General features: G+C 37.8%; 1 protein-coding gene across 5 annotated transcripts in view; it reads right to left on the reverse strand.

The window, feature by feature from the left end:
- Positions 1–1,164: 1,164 nt before the first annotated feature.
- Positions 1,165–26,824, reverse strand: part of ngfb (nerve growth factor b (beta polypeptide)) — a 29,851-nt gene continuing 4,191 nt past the window's right edge. For 4 of the 5 annotated variants that reach the window (XM_025906985.1, XM_005458400.4, XM_019359038.2 and 1 more), the window contains 2 exons: positions 8,889–9,035; positions 1,165–4,022 (listed from right to left, as the gene is read on the reverse strand). In XM_025906985.1, coding sequence (XP_025762770.1) covers positions 3,403–4,011 — 609 coding nt within the window. In that variant the 5' untranslated portion in view covers positions 4,012–4,022; positions 8,889–9,035 and the 3' untranslated portion in view covers positions 1,165–3,402. Of the gene's footprint in view, positions 4,023–8,888; positions 9,036–9,163; positions 9,291–26,824 lie in introns of those variants that run through there. The other variant, XM_019359040.2, reaches the window with a different exon arrangement.

Consider the following 26,824-nt stretch of genomic DNA (forward strand, 5'->3'; position numbering starts at 1 on the left):
GTATTAAGTAACAACAGATCAAATCATCTAATTAAATTACACTTTCTGAAGGACGTGGGTGTCATTTGTTTTTTAAATTCATACATTTTAGTTACACATACACAGTATTTTTCCATTTGATATCAGCCATATTGACTCTTCTCCACTTGCTACAGGGCAGCAGATTGGGGACTTCCGTCCATATCGTGTTGCTCAATATAATGAAGTAAACATATTCATAACAAAGAAGCGCTACTTTTTCCGAGGGCTTCGCGTGGGCATTGAACTAATCACGAGGCATGCGCATGACATACACACTGACGTCTGGCATGTGGTAACGTATGGCTTTTTATAATACGATTTAAAAAAAACAACAACAACCCCTTTTCTTAGAAACCATGGAAACACGATGTATAACAAAAGCAAATTAATATTTGTCCTATTTTGTTCATTTAAGTGAGCATCAGTGCTGCTTTTAGTTTGTGGAGGTAGTGTATGAAGTGTGGGGAACTAGCTAAAGTTTGCCTGAGTGGAGTCTAATATCTGTCAAATCCACCATGTTAGGAGTCAAGTTTTTATTTGTGAAAGTATTATTTTATTTTAAGGAAATATTCCATGTTTCAGTCTTGACCTCTAGGGGGAAGCGCTGTATTCTTTTTAGCAGCTGGGCTCTGTTGTTTTATCTTAAAACTCAAGGTTTCCAGGATTACAGCCTCATCAGATTTTTGTTTGCATTTCTACATTAGTTCCATGTTCGCTCAATCATATCAGACACCTTAGACACCAATTGGGATACAAAATTAGGCTGCGAGCCTACAAAAATCCCAATCGATACTGCCTGGAGAATAATTTTGTGTTGGCTGAGGACACTGAAATATCACTGGAAAGGTATTGTATTATCAATCATTTTTGGCCTGTGTTTGGCTTTTTAATTTTGTTTCATATGCACTGTAGAATGATAGGAGGAGAAAAACACAAAGCAAAGCCAAAAAGAAAAAAAAAATGCATGGCGGTAAAACGAAGCCATATGGGAATTCTCTTTTTTTCCCCACTTTTTTTCCCCCACTTATGTCAAGGCTTTCCTTTTCACTGAAGGAAGCAGCAAACAGCAAACTTACTAAAACACTGCAGAAAGCACACCGTGCATGTTTGTAAATGTTTAATAAATAACAATATCAACAACAACATTTATAAAAAAACACTTTTGGTTTTATCAGGCCTGGGTCAAATTGTATTTGCAAAGTTGTGGATTGATTTAGTCTTCTTCAGTAAGTGGGCTGCATGACAGTATAATGACTGGCAGAAAAGAAGCTTGACTGTGTTGTTGTGCCAAAAGTCCTAGAGGCTGCTGCTCTGTCATAAGCTGAGCTACAGTTTAAGGTTAAGACAGGTTTAAGCCTGTGCTTTCTGGAACCAAGTCACATCACATTAAACCCAAGGTCTGTGTCTGTAAAAGCTGCAGCTTTAAAATGTTCCTGTGATTTAGTCTAAACCCCCTTACCGTGTCCAGCAGGCATTAACTAAACAACAGTGAATGAAACCTTCTGCAAGTACCGAATAGCTGTCCAACATATTAAAAAATCAGCATATAAGTAAAGGACATATTTCTGTCTTTAATGTCTTCAAGTGTCAAACTAATGTCATAGCGCAGTTACATTAGAGGAGTTTGGGTTGGGAGATCCATTCATAACAGCTATATATAAACTACTGCAGCAACACAAGTTCAGTTCAGGCCTTAAGCACTAAGATAGCAATTATATCTGCATCAAAATAAAAGAGAATTATATAAGCAATATTTCTATTTATCAAAAGCGATACTAGACTACAAATGATCAGACACACACTGCATATTGTTTCAGAGGTATTTCTAAATTCTTTGTTGAGCAGTTAGTAATCAAGAAAAGTCAGACAGCTGAAACTGGTTTCCTTAATTACCATTTTCAGAGTCTGAATGACATATGGATGTTTGGAGCAGATCTCATAATCATCATTCATCATGTAAAGGTGCCATTTAGCTGTGGTTCTGCTGCATTTTGGGTCTGTATTTGTAGATGTGGTATAAGTGATAATTTGAAAGTAAAGTATAAAAGCAAAAGATCATCCACTTGTACCTGTATGCTCTGCCTTAATGCGATGGAACAGAATTAATCTTACATGCTTTTTTATACACTATAGAATGTTCTCCATTTAAATTGCACTGCATCAGCAAATTTACCTTCCGTCTGCAGTTTGGTTTGGTCTTTGTTTCCATTCCCTGTCATTATGGCATCCTGGCATTTGATTGTTGCTCCTGGATGATAAATATTTATTACGCCTCCTATTTACCTTTGTAAATGTATGGAGCTAAAAAGTTTCCATAGAGTAAGAGGGGGGGAAATGCTATTGAGGCCATGTTTTATTACACTAAGCTACTACTTTTTCCTAATGTTTTAATTAGTTTGTTTCCATGTTTAGTTTATTTTTGTGGACTATTTAGGTGTATAGTCAGGTAGTATGCACATCAGACCTGCCTCTCTCGCTATTTTCTCCTTTGGAAAATTTATGCACTTATGAGGTGACTTTTTCGGGACTATGCAACGCTGGAAAATGATGCTACAAAAATTCATTAAATTCACTCATTTGGAGCATGGCGTTGCCACTTTTATATTACTGGTTGGATACACCAAATACAATAAGTGTATAATAGAATATAATTTTATAATTTGGAGAATTTTTACACCACCAAATTAATTCCAAGCCTTTGGCATTTAAAAGATGCACATGTTTGTGCTTGAAACATCACATACAGCAATGCTGAAAACAGAGAGGAAATGGTTGCAATGAGCCACAGAGGAAACAGTTGTGCTAGGTTTTGCTATGGTTTGCCAACAAAACTACTTGGGTAGGTTTAGCTTCAGATCATCAATAGCATTTTGTGCATTTAGTATAGCAAACATGACCCATGAATGTATGCGATATGTGTATATGTATAAAAAATATTTCCTGTCTGTATTTTAGAACATTTTTCAGTGTAATGCTTAAAAGTTATGATAAATCCAGAGCACAAACACTTGTCAAACTGAGCATATAGCTGCGTATTGAATTTCCATAAGCTGAGTCTGATATAAACCACAGCTAAAATAGATACCGGCACAGCTACAGCCCCTGTAGCGTGGTACTTCAAACAGGTAAAAAAACAAAAAAACAAAACAAACAACCAAAAAACAAAACACAAAACCAGCTGCAGATACTCTTTGACCCAGGTCTGGTGTGTATACATGCAGTCTTGATACTTTGACATATACTAATAATTTACTTTGTGCAGAGGTTGAGAAGTTTTTGGTGATAAATTATGTGAAAAAAGTCACTTCTGCCTGCCTGTTAGCTTGTCTATGTATGTACTGCATTTGGGTTTGTGAACCTGTGTGCACGTGTCGTAAGTCTTCATTGACGCCAGGACTTGCGGCTGAGCACGCACACACAGGCCACGTTAATGCGTATGTGCCTCCACGCCACCAGGTTCTGGAATGAAGTCAGCGCTCGCACAAAAGTGTGTGAATTAGTACAGTAGGAGTTCCAGTGTCTCGCATCAATTCCTAAACAGCCTGAGCTGCCTGATCGAGGGCTATGACATGTTGTCTCGAAGAAGTACTGCTTCATCTTGACATTGTTGATTTTCACGTCTGGGAGGACTGTCACCTCTCTGCCTAAGGTGTCCGTGGCTTTGGTCTTGTTGACCACCCAGACACTAATACTCTCACATACTGAGTACATCCCGCGGTGTTGAGGCTGCCCTGCCTGCCTTCGGGTCCTTCTGCTAGCACCCTGTGACCCCGATGGCTCTGCATCAGGGGGCTGAGAGCTGAAAAGCACTCTGGGTGAGAGGTAGTGGCGCTTGGTGAACAGTTTGGGATCGACAACCGGGACAGAGTCGGGGTTGTCACTTGGAGTGTTTTCCTGTGCCGCTGTGGTGGTGGTGTACAAGTCCCCTCTGGTTGCGGCCACAGCCTGGGCACTTAAGAAGAGGAACAGGACCAGCATGGACGACCTCATGGGCACACGACCTGAGGGTGTCAATAAGAACAGAAAACATGTTACAGCAGATATGAAACATTTTTTACATAGAGCTTCTTCAGCAGACATGAAGTAACATCAACTTTAGTATGTATAGGATGCTTCCAAGTGATATTCCCTTTCTTTTGTTTTCTTTCTGGTATCTAGTAACTCCTGAGGGAAATAAGTGGTTCTTTAGCAGTTAAAGGGTTATTGTTGTGCTCACAATTATATCACTGTTTATAGGCTTCCTGAAGCCATAACAGGTGGAGGTTTGAAAACAAAAACAATGAAAAATGCTATAATGTTCTTTAGAGCTGTGGGGAGGTGTAGAATGTAATTGATCACTAATTATTTTGTATTTTATGTAATTAACATGTATAATTTTGCAGTTTTAAAATTATATGAATGTTCTTTTGCTTACCTAGATAATAATAGTGAATTTTAAATTTTTTACAATGCAGTATTAATCTCCACATGCACTTATTCAATCTTCAGCATGTTGAACTGTGAGATTCCCTTTATGTACGTGCATGCTGGAGCTGTTGTTTAAAGCAGAAAAAGCCCCAAACATTTTTCCTGACATTAAGTTTGATGACTTACCGTTAACAGTTTTTACAAGCACTATTTATTAAAAGTCTGTGTTTGGCATTGCTAAGGGTGGAGTCTGCAAATCCTGATTAGGCAGCTGCTGCTGAGGCTGCAAAGTCCCTGAGCTGATTTATACATGTAAACAGAAAGCAGTACAATGTTTGATATCTAATGTAGCAATAATATAAAAAATTACTGACACAATTACATCCACAAAGATGACAGTGAACTCTCTTAACAGTCTGTGGCTGCCTGAAGACATTCTCTGGGGTTATGCAGTAATGATGAGCACCCACTTCATGTGTACACCATTTATTATCCCAGTCATCACTGCAGCAGGCTAAAGCCATGAGTCACGCACACTGTTGTATTCCCTCTCTTTTATTTCACACAGGATATGATAGATTTTTTTAATTGATAGCATGTGAATTGTGGACATTAAGCAATGGTGTGTAAGGGATGGCACAGGAATTTCCTTTTTTTCTTAGTCTTAATCACAAGTATCCATAAAGGTCTTAGAATTTTTTATTCTTAATTCTAAACTATTTAAGATCACTACAACACTTGCATTTTCTTGTAAAGTTAGGATGGAGAATTTCCTCCTTTATAAACTGTATGGTGGATGATTTTCACAATTTATCAATCTGAATATTGGAAGTAGGGGTGTGGCCTCTTTGATTTAGAAGTCATAGCCACTCATCATAATTTGAGTCTCTGAGCTGCTCCTGTCTGAAGTGTTTGTACTGTTGGTGCCATATACTGTAGATGTAGGTATCCGACTAGTTTTATGGCTTGCTGTGCGACAGACAGTATATCTTAAGAAGTTTGTGCTTCAGTTAAAATATTTTATGGTTTCTGTTACATAACACTATCTAGGAGATATGTGTCTATTCATCTTATTGATGCTAGTTGGTAACCTACTTTGATTGTGATAGTTGATAATTTAGCACTGCACATGTTCTTTCAAATAAGGTGATATAAATAATGTGGCTTAAACCTCGGCATAACATTGAAACTTCAGAATGTAGAGTCTAAAAACATTGGGCTATGTCATGGTGACTACATCCATTTTTTATAATGTTTATAATTACAACCCATAAGCCTTGTTTGTTTGTTTGCTTGTTTTTTGTTTTTTCCCAGTGATAGCAGTGCACTTTAGTGGCTGCGGCAGTTATGAAGTGAGAAAATCAGATGATGTGGTGCACAGAGCTGAATGAATGACGGTTAAGGTTGAGTTGCAGGAATGGGTGAATGGGTCAATAAAATGCCAGATTTTAATATAGAAGGCTGTTGTTTGTTTACTGCAGTTCATTTCCTCGGTCAAACCCTCATTCAGTGTCTCCTAAAGCAGTGTTTTCCAACCACTGTGCCGCAGGACATAGGTGTGCCATGAGAAATGATCAGGTGTGCTGTGGAAGATTATTTGGTTTGGTACACTAAGCGACCGGTGTGAGAAATGGGCAGAACAATTATACTCTCTTCCACCAGAGGACAGTATAACTTCTTGCTCCAATTTAATGGGTTACCAACTGCCATTATAACCGAAGAAGACGAAGAAATTACTTAGTCACCCTGCAAGTGAGATAATGCAGCATGTAATAGTAAAAGGTAAATATTTGAAAAAAAAAAGAGTAGTCAATCTGACCTGGGTCCTGGAGAAAATTCCAACCCAGATGAAGGCCGTAGCGTGAGTGGTGGTCAGAATAAAGAAAAAAAGCTATACTGGGACAAACCGAGCCACTTCCGCTATACCTGGTCCATGGGGAAAAATTATCAATATGCTTTTTGTGACATTTTTGTTTGGTGGTGTACCATGTGATTTTTCTAATGTGAAATAAGTGCCATGGCTCCAAAAGGTTGGGAAACACTGTCCTAAATTATGACTACTCAACAACCTGTTTTTATTTTTGTACACCTTATACTCCTCTTACAAGGTTTGTGAGCTGAAATGAAACTTAACTGATGTGAAAAATACTTGCTTTTTTTGCCCCTGTCAGTAAGACTAATTCGATATGGGTTATTTGACTAGGCTTGAAGGACTAGTTGGACAGATTAGAAGTCATATATTTTGTACTGTCTGCTTCTTTAATTCCCAAGAGATCACCTCAGTGGACAGATAGACATGTTTATTGGGGACAGACTTTGTGCCGGATGCTCTTCCTGACACTTCTATTTGTGTGGACTTGGGACTGGCAGTAGCTTGTGACTCCCAGAGGCTGGATTTGTGTCTCCTCCCATTTAAAGACCATATACTGTAATGTGACTGACACCAAATACCAAAAATATAAACATCTAAATCAGTGGTGTCCAACTCCAGGCCTCAAGCGCCGTCCCTGCAGGTTTTGCATATCACCCTGGGTCAACACACCTGAATTAAATGATTAGTTCATTACCAGGCCTCTGGAGAACTTTAAGACATGTCGAAGTGGTAATTTAGTCATTTAAATCAGTTGTGTTGCATCAAGGACACATTTAAAACCTGCAGGACACTGGCCCTTGAGGCCTGGAGTTGGACACCGCTGATCTAAATTGTCCAAAAAATGTGCACAGTACTGTTTATTAAAAGGTAAGTTTAAAAAGAAAGGCAAACTAGACAGAAGCAGAGCTGAATTAAATGGTGGAAAATTAAAGAATAACATATCCCAAAAAACACAATTACCCATCAGAATAGGCATGACATTATGTAGGGGAATATAACTGACATTATTGTGACATGTGTTTGATATCATTTTCTTTTCATCGTGTCATGACTCACCACAAAACACAGAACAGAACATCTGTGCTTAATGGGTTGTTTAGGTAGACAGGCTGTGTACTGCATTTAATACAGCAGGAATCACAGGCAAGTCAACACCTGTGATGGCTACAATAGCAGGCTCTGTTGGGCAGGCTTATTATATGCTGTGTTTGCCTCAGGTAGCAGGGTGAGCACTTGTGGATTAAAATTGTTGGCAAAACAAATCAAAAGAGAAATCATAGCCTGTGAAACAATACATAATGTGAGCTAGAACTAAAATATTATAGGCTTTTAAGGTCTGTCTAGTTCAAGTTATTGATACCTGGTGCAACATTTTGACATGACAAAATCATTACTGCATCATTGTTGGAAATAAACAGACAAAGGCAGCAAAGATATGCCACACCTGTTTTTTTCTGGGGGGGTTTTCTGCCTTTAAGTGCCAATTTGGATTACTTTAGGGGACAGAGGAAGATCACTTTATAGCATAGCATAGTAAACATCACACAGAATAAATTAACAAGGAAAAATCTTAAGATCAATACAATATCTTCCCAGGAGCAGCATTGCTTTTAGTAAAAAGAAAAGTGAAAGACCAGCAACAATGCGGTGTCTATGTTCTCTTTTAAACACAAAATTATACAGACATGTCAGGGCTAATTTGACATTCGTCAACACATTAATGGCTAAAATGTACCCAATGTGTGACATGGCTTATTGGCACATTGAAATTGAGCAGATTCAATTTTTTGTAATGTTTCAGATTTTTGGAAGTGGGGGAATAACGGAGGAAAATAAGTGCTGATAAGCTTAAAAAAGAAATTTCAGAGCTGAGTGAAACAAACATAGAAACCACCACCGGTGCACCAATATTGTAAAATTCCTAATCTAATACCTCCAGATGATTTAGTATTTAACCCCATTCATATGTTCTATTTTTTTCTTCTATTTTTTATACTTACTCTGGTTATTTGTCGAATATTAAAATGTGTTTAATATTATAATATGTACGTGTGGCACATATGCACACAAAAAAAGAAACAAAAAAACCCAGAAATGGGACAAAAACTTTTGACAGCACTATAAACCTACAGGTCTAGAAGTAGCAGCTGTTGCTACCACACAAACCATAATTAAAATAATCTGAAAACCATAATCTCTCTTTGACATCTGGTTACATATTTTCCAGCTTTTACTGCACATCAACGTTTAAATGAAAATGTAAACACTGGCTTTACTGGTCTCCATATTTACTTCTGTGCAAGAGCGAATGTGAGTGACGCCTTTGTTATTGTTTTTCGGCACATGCAGGTCAGTTCAGGACAGTGACCTGTTTACACTGGAATCTGATATTAGCAGCACTGAATGGATAACGTGAAAAAAACAAAAAAACAAACCAACACTGAGGACTGCAGTGTGAACACAGCCATGCTGAATAAGCACAGTGTTGCTAGCTTTACATATGTATTATCTACAAAAACAACACAAACACATGAAAAAAACTGACCTGTTTCGAGACTTGTATGCATTTACATATTAATATTCATACCTTTTCAGTGTATCCACGTGAACTGTATCACCTCTGTGGCTCCTAGAGGATGTGATTAGAGTTCTGTGTGTTATGGGCACCTCCTGCCATGAGGCCTGGCTGTGGCTGCCATCCAGCACACCTCTGCCCTTCTCTGCCTCTTCAATCCTGTTGAGAGACAAGTGGAGAAATTGTCTCAGCCAGCTCGTAAACCCACTGTAAACACATTCTTTGCAAGACAAATAAGGGAAGAGAACATTAATGTGTTTTTCCCCTCTCACCACATCGTTACATACTGGACATATTGAAATCAAGAAGCAGACCTCCATCATGTACATTATTCTAGGGGGTGGAAATGGCGTGTTAGTTTAACGTTAACACAATAACATTTGTCTGAATTCTTGGACACATGAGCCTTGACAGATTTTCTAGACTTAAACAGTCTTGTACCTTCAGACAGATATACTTAAACATTTAAACTTGAAAGAATATTTACGAGCAAGTCAAAACCAGATCACTATGGAATGTGGTATTTTGTACAGTATATGAGTGCATAACAGAATATTTAGAAAGGTGTCAACACTCTATGCCATTGTGCTAAATCAGAACATCAGTTTTACTGTCTCGTCTCGCTCTATTTTATCACTGCGTTTTATTATTGATTTGATTTGCTACAGACAGTCACAATTCATTTTTGTGCAGTGATGAAAGGCATTTGAGCTTGATCATCCATCACACTAACCAGACGCAGAAACGTTTGTTCCTATTGCCATATTACTGTACTCGTGGGTTCTAATGTTAAACCTGCCAAGGAGAAAATATTTAAGAGCTCATTCCAGAAAACAATGTGTCCCGAAACTTAATTATAAACGTGTTTTCATTTTAAGCTACGCCTTTAAATCATGGCTGAGCAAGTTAAAAACAGTAAGATATGGCACGTGTGCAAAATGACAGAAATGTAAGCAGCTTATATAAACAGAAGTAAATGGGCTGTTAATCAAAATTACTGTGGCGTGCTCCTGTGCAGAATCTGCAGCAGCACAGGAAGTGTTCAGCATCTCAAAAGAGCGGGTCTCCACCTGTCAGTTCAACTTGTGACCCTGTAACAGCAGCATGAGCTCTTTTAGAAACAGGATGCCTGCTTTTGTGATTTTTATGTCATGGTCTCAAATGCTGCTGCATGCACTCTGCAGACTACATTGAAGACTTGGTGCCACGCACCAGGTGCGAGTACTGGAAGAAAGCTGAGGAGAAAAAAGCTGGGCTCACTAAAACTAGACAATAAAGTTATAAAATTATGTTTTGGTAATGTCAGAATTTGACATAAACAACATGAAAACATAAATACCCTCCCAATGAAGACAACAATTGAGCTCATTGTCATACCAACAATAGATAACAGTAAATAACATTTCTATTCATGGAAATTAACTTTTGATATATGAAATCTCCTGCAGTTTGAGGTTTTCTCCTTCAGAAAAGACGTTTTAAAAACAGCAAATTAAGTTAACTAAAATTAGGTTTTGAACAATCTAACAAAAATCCAGAGAGATCCAAAAGGTCTGTTTAATTCACAATTTTTCTTCTATCGTCAGTAATTCCCTGAAAACATAATTTTGGACTTTGGCTTCCAAAGGATACATTGGTCAGTTTCTAAAAGGTCTATATGTGCAGTAGACTGCTGCTATGAATTTTAATAATAGTGGCTACTCTTGTGTTGAAGTGGATAAACTTTAAGTTTCAAACTACTTAACAATACTATATAAGAGTAGTATATAAATGTATATCCATGTAAAAGCGAAAATTAGAAATCAACCAGTCCTTTGTTCCGTTCACGGTAATACCGGTATAATGTTAGGTAATGATAAGAAAATGAAATATCGCGATAGAATATGGGTAAAACGGGCATGCGCAGAGCCTTTGTTTTCATATGCACATGGCAGAAAAAGCATGGCGGTGACGGAGAATGAGAAGGGCGAAAGCGGATCGTTGAATGAAACAGATGAATCAGAATTGGTTTGTAAAAATGCTGCAACTTCAGTGATGTGGAACTGGTTTGGCTTTCGTCCATCAGATACACACCAAAGCACAATTTTTGTAAGAGCATGCAAGCGGGCCGTGGTTATTACCGTGTTTTTCGGAAAATAAGTCGCTCTGAAAATCCTTTGATTTTCTGAAAAATCGACAAAAAATCTGGTGCACCTTATGTATGAATTCTGGTTGTGCTTACTGACCTTGAACCGCTTTTATGTGGTGCGCGACACTCAAAAATCTGTCAAAAAATGTTTTAGTATGACTTCACTAAGCTACGAAGCCGCACCGCTTGATGGATTGTCGGAGCATTACGGCTATCGTAGGCAGGAGCCTCGCGGAGTAATACGTACTGTGCTTCAACATAATATTACCGTATTGTTTGTGTATAACGTCTTTTTAAGTTTTGTGGATATTATACGTGGTTATGCTCAGGATATGTCGGCCAATTTCCACTGGAAATGCCTTTTGGTTAAACTGTCAGCAAGGAATTTGCATAAAAAAACAGCTGCTTGTTTAAGTGAAAATACATTGATGGATTTATTTATGTTTTGCACTAATAAAGTTGAGGAGTTGATAAGTATTTTGTCTCGCGTCAATTATATCATCAGTTAATCAGAATCTGAAGACTTTATTTATCCCCAAGGGGCAATTAACAAACAACCGAGCAGCATACGTTGAAGATAAGGTCAATAAGAACAGGCAATACGAGTGAAATAATAAATCCACAGAATATACAGTATATACAGTTTTAAAATTACACAGTTTTAAAATTAAAGTGACTGAAGGTGAATAAATAACTGCAAGTGACTAAAAGTGAATAAAGTGTCAGTAGTGTAAGAAGAGTGTAGTTTATGTTTATGGGTGTGTGAAATGTTCTTATTGGCTGGAGTTAAAAAGCAGGGTGGTTATGGGGACAAAGGTGGCTCTCCTCCTCTCAGTCCTGCAGGAAATGCAGCGGAGGCATCGCCCAGAGGGGAGCCATTGAAATGCGGGGTGAAGAATGTGAGAGGGGCCGTTGATGATTTTGGCTGCCTGTGTAAGGGCCTGTTGGCTGAAAACCTGTGCCAGAGTTCTGACAGGCAGTCCAATGATTTTAGAGCACACTGATGTAGTGTGTTGCAGTCTGTTCCTGTTCTGAAGGCTGCACCAGCAGGTGATGGAGAAGCTCATAATGCTTTCCAGGAAGGCATAGTAGAAAATCATCAAGTTATATCGTTATTGCAAATTTTCAAATATATACCGCGATAAATATTTTTGGCCATATTGCCGGCCCTATGTTCAAGTGCAAACAGGTGTCAAATAGGTTTCAAATTACTCTGAGCTCTAAAGGTGCCTAGGGGATTTTGAGATGGTGAATGGTACACTGAGCATATACAACATCATGCCATAACTTAGAGTTGGATGTCTCAGGACCGGTCTCGAGACCACTTTTACGTGGTCTCGGTCTTGTCTTGGTCTCGACGGACTTTGGTCTTGGTCTTGTCTTGGTTTCGCTGCCTCGGTCTTGCTGTCTCAGATCGACATAGTGGTCGGGAGATTTGGAGTCAACGGTATCCATGACACACAAAGTAATGTTCGATAATGTGTCATGCGCAAAAGCATCAGCTCTAAGAGCCGTGCTTAGAGAGTGCTTTGTAGTGAATTAGAAGAGTCGACTCCCATTGAGCGAGAGCCGGCTCCTCACTTAATTTCCTTTCGCTGCTCAGCTCTCACACAGTGGCTCAGCTATGCTCCAATCCCTCCATATTGTGGCCAATAACATGCGAGGATATAGGATAATATCATTATGTGAAAAACAGAGAGGGTGAGAGATGCGACAGTCAAGTGGAGCGTGCGTCTGTCCTCTCAGTAAGTGAGTGAGACAGTAGACAGCGGTGAGGAGGGCTGTGCGAGTGCATCGCAAAAACACATAAATATGCCTGACACCCGTAAACGAAGCAGCTTCTGGCTGGAGTTTAAAGACTTTTTGTCTCGGTCTCGGTCTTGGTCTCGTCTCGACTTTATCTTGGTCTTGACTCGGCCTGTCTAGGTCTCGGTCTTGGTCTTGTCTTGGTCTCGATACCCTCTGGTCTTGGTATTGTCTTTGTCTTGGTTTAGGCGGTCTTGACTACAAGTCTGCCATGACTTGAATAAAATAAGTGTAAATCTTTAATGAACTTGTGATCATAGGACAGGAGGCTGGGGGCCAGCTAATAAAGAAATGCCCATTTATTTTCTTAACCTTTTATCCAGTTCAGAGTTACAGGTGGTTAAAGCGACAAAGAGAGCACACCCTGGATGGGTCATCAGTCTTTCACAGGTCTAATGCACAGACACAGGCAACCTCACACTCTCACATTTACACTTACAGCCAGTTAAGAATCATCAAATAACCTAACATCATGTTCTTGGACTGTGTGAGTTTTTTCCTTGTAAAGGGAAAACACACAAACATAGAAAAAGCCCAACTCCAGGCAGATTTGAACCCACTGCCTTTTAGCCGTGAAGCATCGGTGCTAATGAGTTGAAAGAAAGAAAGAAAACACCTTTTATTCTCAAAGGCGAAAACTTACTTGTCTAATAAGTCTCATGGACCCTTTAGTCATTTATCAGGGAAAATTAATGTGTGAGACAAAGTGAAAATAATTGGGATGCTTGAGATATTTGCTCAATATGCAGATTAAAATGGTTATTGAAATGCTGTTTGCTCTTTGTGATTCAATTTGAATTTTAATGAATTCAAGTTGCAAGATAATTGCAAGATAATTATATTATTCTTTTATGGCTCAACGTCTTTTTTATATGAGGTTTAAAATATTATTCTAGACATATTATTTTTTTAAACATTTTCTTTTTTTAAATTGCATTCCACAACTGCAGATGCATGTTAGACGCAAATGCTTTGGTTATTAAAAAAATAATACAGTAATTATTAACTGATAATGAATTAATTAATTAAAAATTGTAATTTATGTATTAAAATACATAAATGATTGGCTTATGGTGCGTTTAATGAGTGAATAAAGGTCGTTGTTTCAGTAGATTTTTCTGAAAATGGCAAAATGTAATTGTGTTTAACAATAATGGATTCGTGTTAATGTCAGTTCTGTTTAACAGTGTAGTTGTGCATATCCAAACAGATTGTGATCATGTTAACAGAAAACAAATGTGAATTATTTTGAGGATCTGATTTTGGGTCAGTGACATACAAATTTACAGCTACTGACCTGTTAAAAAATAACATGCAGCCAGATGTGAAAAGTGAAAGTGACATCCTTTCAAGTTACTAGGTGGGCTATAAATATGCATCTGACACAACTGTACACATTAGTGTGCGCTGGGGCATTGCACATCGCTCTACTTATTGAGACTTGAAGCAGATGGGTAACAGCAGCACATGACTATACGGGAAAGATGTGGATTTGTGTTGACTCATCACTGCCTGATGACTGAGTGGAATAAAATTGCCCCGTCTGTTTGATGTTAACACAGTGAAGAAAATGGTATTTCTTGGCACACTTTACTGTTGAATAAACTAGACGATTTCAATTGGATAATGTGCTCTGTTACATTGGTTTTAATTTGACTGGAGCCTCCTGGAAAAGCCTGAATACTTCCCAGACCATATCCGATGAAATACCACAGGAATGATCAGGATGTTTGTATCATCAGTAAAACACTTAGCGCTGAGTCTGCATGAGCACGATCCCAAAATGGTATCTGTCTGGCCTTTCTCATTTCTCATCGTCTCCTCTTCACTCTGTCCTGCGGCCGGTGAACCAGAAATTGATCTCGGCTGATCTTGAAGGATATTTTAATTCCTGAAATGCATCAGGAGGAGCTATGAGTAAAGTTAAACAGGTGTGCCCTTTTTTGGAAGTTTTACCATCCATGCCATATAAAAGAGAAATAGCTGAAACATATAAATCATGATGGTAGGATAACTCCACTTTTATATTTGTGCTCCTTTCATTTTCACAACTTTTTGATGTTATTAAAGATGATGATTTTTGCTTCTCTAGTCTTCTTTGTTTTATTGTATAACATTTTATGACTTTATAACTGTGAAAAAGCTCTAAATAAGTCTTAATTACTTACACTCGATGTTTTAAGTAGCAGGGACTAAGTGAGTGAAGGAAGCACAGAAACCATTCATGATATAAAACTGAGAAATGAAATGAGCAACAGTATTTGTCCTTTCCAGTTTCGTTTATGGCAAAATTGAAGGAAAAGGCATTCAAAACATATACATTATAATTATTGCTTTTCTCCACATTTTGTGAGACATTGAAATTTAAACTTAGACTAGATTGTAAATCCATTGATTTTTTTTGTTGCTTCTTGTAAGTAGTGTTCATATGTATTACCCTGTCTGGTCTCATATGTATTTTTGCTGCTCTAACAGTTAATGAGGTTGGGATCAATAAAAGTTCATTGATTGTACTATAACTTTAATAGGACTATAAATTATGCCTAAGCAATTAAGATAAAATGGATGAGTTATTGATGGTCTCATTTAATATGGACCATTTAATATGGACCAGCAAAAACCTTCATAGTGATTCATGCTCCCTGCTTCTATAAAACCATATTATAGTTCAGTAATCCAACAATCTCCCAATTTTTATATTTAAGAACAGCCAAGGTATGAAATTAAACTTTAAAATCAGAATTTTACTCTCTTTAATGATCTGTATAATAATGACCATACACTATTGATATACAGCCTTGCATTTTTCTCAGTTATTAAACCCACCGCTGCACTGAGCATTGTTTGTGTAACATACATTATTTTATTAGGTACATCTGTTCAACTTACCACAAACATCTAATGAGCCAATGACACTGAGCATCAAAATGGGGAAGAAAGATGGTTTAAGTGACTTTAAACATAGCATGGTTGCTGGTGCCAGACAGGCTGGTCTGAGTTTCTCAGAAACTGCTGATCTGCTGAAATTTACCCACATAACCATCTCTAGGATTTACAGAGAATGGTCCTAAAAAGAGAAAGTATCCAATGTGGCTGTTCTCTGGCAGAAAATGCCTTGTTGATGTCAGATGTCAAAGGAGCATGGCCAGACTGTTTCAAGCTGATATGAACAGAGCAGTATCTCAAATAACCAGTCGTTACAACTGAGGTATTCAGAGGAACATCTCTTGCACCAATGAACCTTGAAACAGATGGGCTACACCACCAGAGGACCACACTGGGTGTAACTCCTGGCAGCTGAGAGCAGGAAACTGAGTCCTGATTTCTACTGCAATATTTTAAAGCTAGGGTTAAATTAGCCATAAACAACATGAAAGCATGGATCCATCCTGCATTTTATCAGCAGTTCATGTTGTTGGTTGTGATTCACTGCATACTTCTACCCCATCAGTACCCTTTGTGACCACAGTGTACCACTGTATCTTGTGATGGTTGCTTCTAACAGTATAACATGTCATGTCACAAAGCTGATTTCTTTACTATGACAGAGTTCACTGACTGAGTTTACAAATGCCCTCCGCAGTCAACAGATTTCATTCAGATAGAACACAGTTGTGATGTGGTGGCACAAAGATTTGCATCATGGATCTGCAGCAAATGCTGTCTGTTTCCAGCACCTTGTTCAACCTGTGCCACTAAGAAACAAGGCAGCTCTGAAGGAAATCTTACCAGGTACCAACAAGGTGTACATAAAAAAGTGGTTGCAAGGTGTAAGCTAGTTCTACCATCTGTCATGTCTCTTTAATGGATGCCTGTTTCAGCCACTGACCTTAAAAAGGATGTGGAGTTAGAAAATATTTTTAAGACCCATAGCTGGCCACTTACTAAAGTTTCATCAGCTATACGATGCTGTGATTCACTCAACTTGAACAAGCTAAGTGTGCCCATTTGCTAAGATCTGCTGACAGCTTATGAGCTGTTGATGTTTGGGTATTTTGCTCATATACTACATGTATGAGTATTTAGAAGAGTTAATTTCTTTGTGTGGCTGAGTTTAATTATTTTTTTCTTTGGTTGTTTTTGGTATTTCCATGTTTATATGTACAGCTATTGTTAAGAGAGAGTTTTGAGTAGGCTAACTTTTGAACTTTTGCTAAGACTTTTGACACTTGACAGGATAATTTATCAGCACGTTAAAAAATTATAAAACATTGGAAAAATCTTCTAATTTGAAAAAATACGAGCTTTAAGCCAATCAACTTTTATCTCATCTACAGTACACACTGTTGTTCAAATAAAAAGCTTAATTTTATTGTTTCACATTCAAATTGGACTTTACTGTGATATGATTATGACTAAAATACACCACTGGCCCAGCTTGTGTAATATTCAGAGCTCTGTAGCTGCAAAATTGCCTCAATTTACTGGTACTGTATTCCCTCAGAGTAGCTGGATGTGATTTGTGGTTTGGCCATGCAGTTGCTGCTACCATACCTTCACACCCCATTCGTTTTTCCATATTCTTATTTCCCGATTGTAGACTTTCATAATAGCTGCTGTGTGCTTATTTATCTAATGAGGTTTCGGAGCTGGTTAGCCACTGCTGACTCTCTACTATACTGAGCTTTGTGGATTCGGGAAGAACTCTAGTCTTTATCAGAATATACTGTGGGATAGCCAAGCTTCATTCAAGCATGTACAGCATCATTTCTGAAATACCACTTGTTGCTGTTCATTTTTCATGTTCTATAATGTTAGAATTTACAGCAATGACTAAAAGCAGCATGTACAAAGTATAATGAGAAATGTAAAAAATTTGCAGACAAGTCATTTTGTCAGCCAATATCATGGACTAATAAAAAACTCACTTTTGTATTTTTTCCCCATTAATTTATTCCAATTATTTCTGAAAAACAACATTTTTGTGGTTAGGTTTACCAAGCTATTGGCCTTACTTGCAAGAAGTTTCAATCCTGGCGCTGGTTTCAAGATGGTACAGTGGAATTTGCTGCCTTTTGACCTACATCTCTGAGATGAATATAGTGCTCTAGGCACTAAGCTAGGACACAGGTTATGTGCTACTTCACATAAACTATATAAATAAAATACTCATTCAGAAAATTCATATGGTTTCCTCTTTGTCCTTTTTATTGTTTGTGTTTGGGGACAGTTACTTTAACAAAACAGGCAAAAAATGTAATCTTGGAAACTAAACAATTAACTGGGATTAACATCTCAAATTAATTTATAATGAAAGTTAATGATGCTTGCAGCCCTACCTTACCTATAATGATGTGCAGAGGTAATCAGCACTCTGCTTCCTCTTTTACTTGATGGCACGCTGTGCAAGCTCTGCTGCAACACTGGCAACATTTCTTCCTCTTGATGGTGTGAATGAATGAAATCAGCAAGCCGGCCATTTATATGGTTTGTTACTCATGAATGGAGAGGCCGGCCATATCCACTGACCTACAACTCATTAGCTCTAATGGAGTCAGTTTAATGAACCCTTTCTGGTTTGACTGACAAGCAGCCTGTGGTGGCACACAACCCAGGCTGCAGACCAGGGACAATCTACCTCTTTGAAAAAAATGGCAGTTGCTTCATTCATATGGTAAAAGTCACACAGCCTCTCTAGTAACCTGATCCTCTTGGGCTCTCATTCAAAGAGGAAGGGAGGTGCAGGCGACTTTATCTGAAAGCCACCAATAGGCTTTGAATGACATGCTACTGATTATGTTGCTGTGGTCATTCATGCAAAACTGCTCACCAGTTGAAGCTGCCTTTGTGCAGAATTTGAACCCTCAGACTCAAAATTCACTGAAATTACAGTCATGGTAAAACTTGGAGCTCTAAGTGCATTAATCATTTCATTACAGGGATTTTACAATTGTTTTGTTTTCTTTGTCAAGTTTCCTTTCCTCAACTACAATGTGGGTGTAAAAAAGTTAAATAGGTCGTGGTACTGTGGACAACATTGAAAATCAAACTAAAACTCCTAAAGGAAAACAGTCATTTCCCAATAAGTTATTGCCAAAGGAATGTAGATTGTGGTGGTCACCGTTAGTAATTTATTCTTTTATTTAAGGGATTTGTCTAGAATACTCAAATGTCTCGCTATAAATACTGCTGCATTATTCTTCATACAGAAATTATGTCATCAGTGTCTCACAGATCCCAGATAACTAAATGTGGGGCAAATGCTGACTATCTAACTTAAAAATGAAAAATACTATAAATTGTGCATATTACCAGATTATTATATTTCCAACTTTCCTGCTAAGTAAAACTGATAAAAAGAAGTCAGTTTTAGTTTGGATGTATCCATAAATAGATGCAGCTGTAATTATGAGTTTCGACATCTCATTATATATGAATAAAGATGTAGTTTCGTGACCATTACAACATGTTCCAGGTTTTTCCATGGCTAGCAAGCTTTTTAGATCACCCTCACTAACTGACGCTCACGCAGTCATTTGGTTCTGGAAGGAGGCCTAAAATAAGACAGAAATTTCTTAATTCAAAAAAGAGAAACTGGAGTTAACCCTAGTAGCCGTCCACTAGGGAAGGAGTTAAACTGTTGTGAACCTCCATTTTATGCACCTGTCATTGAAACAACATGATTAGCTCGTATATACTTTGGAAGCACGGACAGGACAACAGCCATCCAGTTTCCATGTAGATGTCTGCTAGTTTTTTCAGTGTCATCCCCTATAGTGTCCGTGGAAGCACCCATTAAATTTTTAGCCCTGGTGGAGGACTGTGCTCGTCTAGTTTTCACATGTCACATTTTATTTTCTCTTTGAACAGTTCTGATTAAAACTTTACAGCTTTGTACATGGATTTTGTGTTGTCAAAGGTACAAACTGGACTGTGGAAGCAAAAAGCAAGTATTTATGAACAAATTCTAAAACCTTTAAGATATTTTTGCTCAGTTGTCACCATGCCAATATATGGTGCAACATTAGATTTTTGTAGAACATTTAATTCCCTGTATTACCTGTTTCTTTTTTTTTTGTGAGTCACTCATACTTAATTGATGGATACGAATCCCTTCATTAACCACATATGTTGCTCTGCTGTGGTGTTTTCATGGATACGCTAGGAGAGGCAGGAAGATGCAGCAATGACCATGTCTAAACATCTCTTAACTTGTGCAGTGCTTTCACTCAGGGGTAAATGGGGCATATTTTGTTTCTATGGTTACTGTATAGTATTTTCTTTCCTACGGCTATTTTGTACGATTCACAGCGTGTAGGTAGACTGGAAGAAGTTACATTAAAGGTCAAAAAGGCACAGGATCTTCACTGCCATTACAAAGTTATACTTTTATTTTACTTTTTATGGCAAAGTTTGGATGTAGCTATATTCTCATTAACTATACAATAAAGAAGGGCTTAAAACACACATTGAGAGCTGTGATTGAATAAAAATATCCTATGACTCTGGTCCTGCAGTGTAAATATAAATGATAGTTCAGTTCTTGGATTCTCATTGATACTCCCTTTGGAGAAATGGTTGTTCACTATGAATACAGATCTTGCATCAGGTCACCTGCTGTGTATTTAAATTTGTAGTCTTTTTGTCAAAGAAGCAGCACACCCACACAGGAGCAACAGCTGCAGACGATAACTGGGAATATAGATAGCAAAAGTAGCTGCTGAAAAAATGACATTAGTGAGTGAAAAGTTTTCAGCAGTCTGCAGTTTTGGTTGGGTGACATCAAGAAATCTCAGCTGAGATCTGTTTTGGAAATCTGGAGTAAACAAAATTTCCTCCTTGACATTATGAAGAAATATCTCCTTTACACCAGAGCTTCAAACTAACTTTACATTAGCATAGAATGAGTTTGGATACTTTCCATTGTTTATTTTCCTCAATCAAAATGAGTAAAGAGTGGGCTAGAGGGTGTAAACAGTAACATTATGTTGACTTTTAAGACTACCAGCTGTATAATTAAAAAGCAGTGTAATGTACAGTACACATCTATCTATCTATCTATCTATCTATCTATCTATCTATCTATCTATCTATCTATCTATCTATCTATCTATCTATCTATCTATCTATCTATCTATCTCCATTGATTATGCAAAGGTTCTGGCCACATGCACACATTTGATTATTGCAATATCCAAATATACACGTGATGACAATATTCAAAAGGATGTTGTGAATGAATGGTTTTCCATTAGTGCAAACCTGCCTCAGCTCAAGTGAAACGTCTTAATTTTTTTTTTTTTTTTTGGCAACTGCTCAAAGGAATCATGTTAAGAAAGATAATGGCCTGCAATTGAAGGCTTTGAGTTCCACGTTCTCTTGACTGCTGTCCTGTTGCATCTAGTTGAGGCGATTTTCTGTTTTATTGTTATCAGGCAACTATGTGCGAAACCATTTCAAACGCAGCATGACCTTTGTTTTGAGAAACGGGGCGTGCAGTCGGCTGTGATTTAAGGCAGATGTGTGGAAGTCTCCTTGGCGCTGGAACTCAAAGACCACATCAGGTCCAAACTGAGACTGAAATGTGTCGTGCCAAAGAGCAGATCAGAGAGGGTCGGTCTATCAGCAAAAGTTAAAGAGTGGATTCAGTCTTTTCCTCCAAAGCTTTTAGTGATGGAACAGACTGAAACTTTAGAGTTATCGCTGAGAATACACGCAATGCAACATCTGGATGACCATAGCAGCCTATTGTTTATGTTCGTGTGATAAGATACACAATCTGCTCAAATTATAATGCAGCTTTGTGATTTAGTATTTACAAGCTAAGCAGTTAGCAAAAGAGGTCTTGACTTGGGCCATACTTCCTTTTTGACCTCTCGGATTAAACAGCAGACCTAACATCTACACACAGACACACAACATAATCTGTTGAAGTTCGTGACATCAAAGATAAGTGAAAACAGCTACAGAAAGAATGCATCATAAAGTCGTACTGCATCTTTCTTTATATTTCCCAAACCCAAGACATGAAATATAATCAGGGACTACAACAGGAACAACCACATGAGAGTGGTAAATGGCAGATTTAACAAGGACAGTTTCATTACTCACTGATGGTTGTGTTTGGTCTCAGTGCACTGAGGAAACACAGCTGACCCCAGTATCTATACACAGTGTAACTAAACACAAGAGACTGAAGGAAGGCACAGGCTCTGCTCAAGTACTCCAAAAAACTTAGCAAGATATACACTTACAACAGTGACCTCTGGGAGGTGGGGGGCGTCAGCATCATCCAGCGGCACACGTTCAACAATGTGGTGGAAGTTTAGCTTGTGCTTAAACTATGGCAGACCTTGTTGGCCTGAGATGAACTGTATATCACTATCAAGTTTACTTGTGATTTAACTTCAGTCCATTTAAGGTTAGCCTCAGTGTACCAGAGCTGTTTCCATCTCTTCAGCTGATAATGTTTATTGTTTTTATGTGAAAGATTGCAGCCAGTGCAATAATTGCAGAACATTAAAACATCAATTGCCAGATCAGATAAGCCTTCTATGCCTGGACTGAATTACTGCTTTCATTTATCTGTTCATTTACAGACTTTTGCTGCGACCAGCGTTGAATCTGTCCCTGTCATAATAAAAATTATGCAGCTCTTTTAGAGTGGCAGGAAGATTATTGTTTCACATTTTGAGATTTTATTTATTTATTTATTTATTATGTGACTGAAAAAACATTTACTCCACAAATAAGAGGCCTTCTTGAGCCTTTGCTGTTTGTGTCTGTCAACACAATTACCAAAAAGGGCCAATTCGAGTATCAGATTTCATTTTTAATGTTTAGCAGTCGTGTTTTTCTAAAAAAAAGTTACCCACAATATGTTTTTGGTCTTAAAAGAATCCAGCCATCACTGTGAATTGATATTTTGAGTTGCGGTCCATAGTGTTCCAGTGACTTGATGTCTGTGTGTTTTGAAGTTATGCATTTGCAGAGTACAGTATTTTAAGCGTCTCTGTAACAAATATCAGGAAGTTCTGAACTATCGCTGTTGCTTTGTCACCTTGTGGAAAAAGGGACTCGATTTCCTTTTCTGGCTTTTGTTTCCATTTTGCGGCAAGCTCTTACCAAAGTGATTGTTTAAAGTTTTGCTTCAGTGAGCGTGTGATATAGCTGCACCTTTATGGCCAATCAAACAGCTTCTTGCATACACTCTTACACCTTTGTGGCCCTTTTTTACTGTAGCCACTGATTTCGTCACAGCAATTTTCTGAATCCCTATATTATGGTTGCAGCTTTTCCAAATAAATTCTCCTCTGCTTTTATGCCGAGTAAATAACGTAACATCAAAAAAGCTGCAGTGTATATGTAAAAATGCACACATGTTGCTGTATTTAACAGTTTATTTTTCAAGCAAATTTGACTGTTTGTATGTGGTCTCTTTTAGTGGTCTTCTGGGCTTTTGCTTTGTGTGTTTTTACTGGCTCGAATCAAAAGGAATTTTCCTTCACACAATTAGTCCATACCTGATGACTCAGGCAAAATACAAGCATGGAAAAGCAGCAGTTCCAGTCAGTGAATACACACGGGACAAGCTTATTTATCTGTGTTAGTAGTTTGGCACTTTGGCAGATTGTGGAAAATGGTAATCATCAGCATCAATTTTGATTTGAAAGACTTTTTAAATAAATAACTAAATATTCTGAAAACATGCTGAAGTCATTGACACTGAAAGACAAAGGAGCATTATTTCTCTATCGCTGTTAATTTAGAGTAGGCTCTAAATGAAAGAGCTGATGTTACCGATGGATTATGGAGTTGACTTGTAGTTGCTGTGCTGGATAAGGAGAGTGAATCACAGTTCACACACTGTGTGTGTGTGGCCTTATTGAAACTTGTGCTCTCAGATGATGAGGCACTCCAGCATGCAAGGGCACTTCACTGGAGAGAAGCAATACAGCTTAATCACAGGCACAGGCCTGTTTTAGCTGCTGCTCAAATCCACACATATATAGTTTTACTTTGTTAACACCCAGTGTGTGACTTGCCTGGTTTATCTGTTTTCCATTTGCTGTTTGATAGTAGGTTCACGCGGAAGTTATGTAAGGATTGCCATTAAAACATGAATAGAGGTGGGGCTTTGCCCAACTTGGAAGTTCTGAACTTTTAGCAAATTTAACTTTTAGGAAATTTAACTTTTAGGAATTTTTTGGAGAAGCTATTTACATTTGCAAGAGAGAGCACAACTGGACAAATTTGCATCTTTACGAATCCGAAACAAAAAACATTGCATACTAATGGATATCCAGTTATCCTTCTGGATCCAGTTAGTCAATTCATTCATATTGGAATTTTTCAAACTTGGCAAAGACATACAGTCTCAGACAGCTCTTGTTTTTATGTGCCATGTTAATGCACTGCCTCTAACTATAGTGAACTTCATGTTCTCAATGTGATATCAAACTGAGGAGCTCCTGCTGAGTAATTAAGAGAAATAATTGTCTGCAGTTGTACAGCAGAAGGTTTTAACGGTACCCTATGTTTTTCTGTGCTTTGTAAGTGGTACCGTGCTCCTTGAACAGTGCCTCAGGCTATAAAAGATGATGAGACATGTCTGCATAGAAGGATGGATGCTGATGCAATTATATATGAAAGGTTGCCAATCAGGTTGATGCCAGTGAGGGGCGGAGTAATGGAGGCTTCCGTTGCTGTAGAGAATTACTGTCATGCTCTTTTTGATGATAGAAGAAGAGGAGGATTCTGGAAATATGTGTTTTGTGTATTTTAACAAGGTCATATACAATGTTAATGAACAAGGGTGAAAATAGTATAAATGTAGCATCACTACTTATATTTTAAAGAACTGCTCAGTATAAAACTGTCAGTAAAGTTTACTTCCATTCCACTATAATTAAAGTCAAAGTTGACAAAGCTGTAGCCATATACATGTAACTGCACATCATCCAGAGACAAGCTTTACTGATTTGAGCCCTCTGCTTCATAAAGCCTGCTTCAGTTGCTTAGTGTTTCATGAACAAAGTAAAGAATTCCAAAAGGATTATATGCTAAAATATAAAGTATGAAGTATTACTAAAGAAGATAGCAACAATGCCCAAAGGTACTGAGAGTTTCCAAAGTAAACTGAAATGTGAACTTTGAATTGAGCTTGGCACCAAATCGGTTATTGTTCAGAGTCAATGTAAAACTTGGTATTGATAGAATAGAAGCTGTTTTTATATATCTTGTGCTTTTGGACTTGTGTGTGTTATTTATTTTTGCATGGCAGCAAAATATCAAAGGATATTACCATTGCAACTGTGTACATTCAGATGTAGTGCACAGCTTCCCAGGGAGCTGCTTTGTAGCAACATCTGTTGAACGCCATGCTTCCAATTATTTGGCACAAACTACTCACGCTTGTGTATTTGATATGAAACTGGCGTTTCAGACATACGTGCAAGTTCCAGGAATTCTTTTTTGTCATCAACAAGCTAGGACTGGACTTCATTTAATTGGCAACCATACAGAGAGCTGAGAAGAACCAGACAAGTACCTGTCAATCTAAAGAAAAACTGAATCATAACAAAATTCAAGATGACAGTAATCGAGAATGCAGCTGTATGCTTACACCACCACGTCTTTACAGTAGATGCCATTTGTTTCACGTTCTGTTCTTCTAGATGAAGGTATAAGTAGGTGGTCTTGGCAGAGATTTTTATTTATTTTCTGTTTTATTTTTGTGGTTTTTTTGGGGGATGAATAGAAACCTTCACACACTGGTTCTAGTCCAATGGGCCATAAAGCATCTGTAACCTGTCTGAAGAATTTAAATCTGGACTGCCAGATTCTGTCCATCCACCTGTGGAACAGATTGCTCAGCAATGAGGATATACAGCTGCTGTGCTTCACTGATGAACGCTTTTGCGCTGCATACCACTAAATAGAAAAAAAGAAGATACTTAACATCATCCACCACAATGGGTGAGAAATGTCTGTCATGCAGACCTTCCACTGGGTATTTTCCTTTGTTGCTTTAAAAAAAAATCAAAAATCATTTTGGCCTCATATGAAAGACTACGCTCAGACATAAAAATGTGCTTGTTTATGTTATAAAAAAAAATGATAAGGATGTACTATTTAGCAAAGATTTTAACTGTTTAGTTCCATTTTTAAAATCAAATATTCTTCATTGTCAGCAGCAACAAAATGACGTTATTAATTATCCGTGGGTTTTGAACTGTTGGTTAGATAAAAAGCAATTCACAGATGTCACATTCCCTCTTGCAGCCTGTGATAGACATGTTTTCCATTTTATCACACAAACAACTGATCGACTAATGGGAAAAAAAATATTCAACTGATGATTCAGAGATGAAAGTATTCATTACGTGCAGACCGAAGCTGGAAGCGTTACGAAAACATCTAGAGAGTCTGTGCAACCTTCTTTTCTGGGAAAGTGCCTTATCAGATCCTGTCACCTTGATTAGCACATTAGGTTAAAAGTTCACACACAATTTTAAATATTAGGACTCCATAGTAAATAAATTAAAGATGTGATGAAATACATTCCTGCCATCCATCCAATTTTTTGAATTAAAAAAAAAGCACATAATTAGCATACTTAACAGTGTTGTCAATATGCTGTTCCTTAGCATGAGTGAAGTTCAAGAAAGCTTGGACTTTTTATTTTTACTTGCTTTAAAGGTAGAAAAACTCAGTCAAAGAGCTGCATGGTAATTATATTTTATTTTTGGTATAGTCAGTGCTATTTTAACCACAAGCACACTTTGTGCTCATTGTCCTACGTCAGAAAACACAGCAACAAGTTCTCTTTAAAAGCTTTATTGACTCAACTACACTATTTGAATCAACTCCTGCTGCTTCTTCAAAGATACTCCAAAATACTAGACGACTACATCTGCTCCAGATGATGGAGTGTAAAACCGAAAATGATCTTCCAGTGATAAAAAATGAGCATTTGGCAATGCAGTGAGAGCTTGAGAAAAATTCATCTGTTTTTATTTGCTGTCCTTTTCAGATCAAATGTAAAGCAGTTAATCAGTGAGACCAAAGTCCT

This window comes from Oreochromis niloticus, linkage group LG5 (assembly GCF_001858045.2).
Source record: "Oreochromis niloticus isolate F11D_XX linkage group LG5, O_niloticus_UMD_NMBU, whole genome shotgun sequence".
Taxonomy (NCBI): Eukaryota; Metazoa; Chordata; class Actinopteri; order Cichliformes; family Cichlidae; genus Oreochromis; species Oreochromis niloticus.